Source organism: Alligator sinensis, unplaced genomic scaffold (assembly GCF_000455745.1).
Source record: "Alligator sinensis unplaced genomic scaffold, ASM45574v1 scaffold293_3, whole genome shotgun sequence".
In the NCBI taxonomy this organism is placed as follows: Eukaryota; Metazoa; Chordata; order Crocodylia; family Alligatoridae; genus Alligator; species Alligator sinensis.
Genome location: NW_005842604.1, coordinates 848,736 through 849,474, shown reverse-complemented (window position 1 = coordinate 849,474; position 739 = coordinate 848,736). Strand labels below are relative to the sequence as shown.

At 44.5% G+C, this 739-nt stretch overlaps 1 protein-coding gene across 2 annotated transcripts in view; it reads right to left on the bottom strand.

Annotated features, from left to right (window-relative positions):
• Positions 1 to 739, bottom strand: part of LOC102371241 (quinone oxidoreductase-like protein 2) — a 20,625-nt gene that overhangs the window by 18,514 nt on the left and 1,372 nt on the right. For both annotated transcript variants that reach the window (XM_025214773.1, XM_006033025.3), the window contains exon 2: positions 235 to 394. In XM_025214773.1, the coding sequence (XP_025070558.1) occupies positions 235 to 394 (160 nt within the window). The remainder of the gene's footprint in view (positions 1 to 234; positions 395 to 739) is intronic.

Below are 739 nucleotides of genomic sequence, written 5' to 3'. Positions count from 1 at the left end.
CTTTCCCTCCAGATGCTTCTTTCCCCACCATTGAAATTGCAAAAGAATTCGGTATCATTCTCCCTAAGCACCAAGTTGTACTGACAAAGAAACATGCTAGAGAAGAGCTAGGTATTATAATGTTATTGCTGCAGCAGTCTAGAGACCTCCCTTGAGGCACTGTACAAATAGCACAAGTAGAAAGAGATGGTCCCTTCTGTGACGAGTTTCCAGTATAAATCATGTATATTCTACCTCTTCGGGCTGCAAAGGAGGCGATGGGATAGTCCTAATAATCAGTGGCTTCGCCAGCTCAGTGCACAACACAGCTCGATAGCTCCGGTGGCAGGATGTCAGTGGGAGCCCATTGCTTGGGGAGAGCAGTCCCAGATGGTCTGTAACTGAAGTACTCCTCCTGCAACACAAGAGCATGCACTGGGGTCACCGGTGCTGTACACTAATTAGTTGTCATGCTACCTTAGAAGTGGTCACATGTCAAAAAACGCTGAATGAAAGTTACTATAGCTATAGAAGCTATTATCCTCTGAGTATGTATCCAAAACAAACGGCTACACACAGGCCCCTGCCTTTAACCTCAGCATAAAGCAGTTTAGTTTGCATTCATCATAAATTTAAGAACGAAATGAAAGAGGAAATTATCCCTGATGAATGAATCCAAAAGCTGAATCGAAGAGTACTGTACTTGGACTGCAGGCCCCTCAGGACAAGAGTTTGCAGGTGTTATCACAAAAAATGGGCC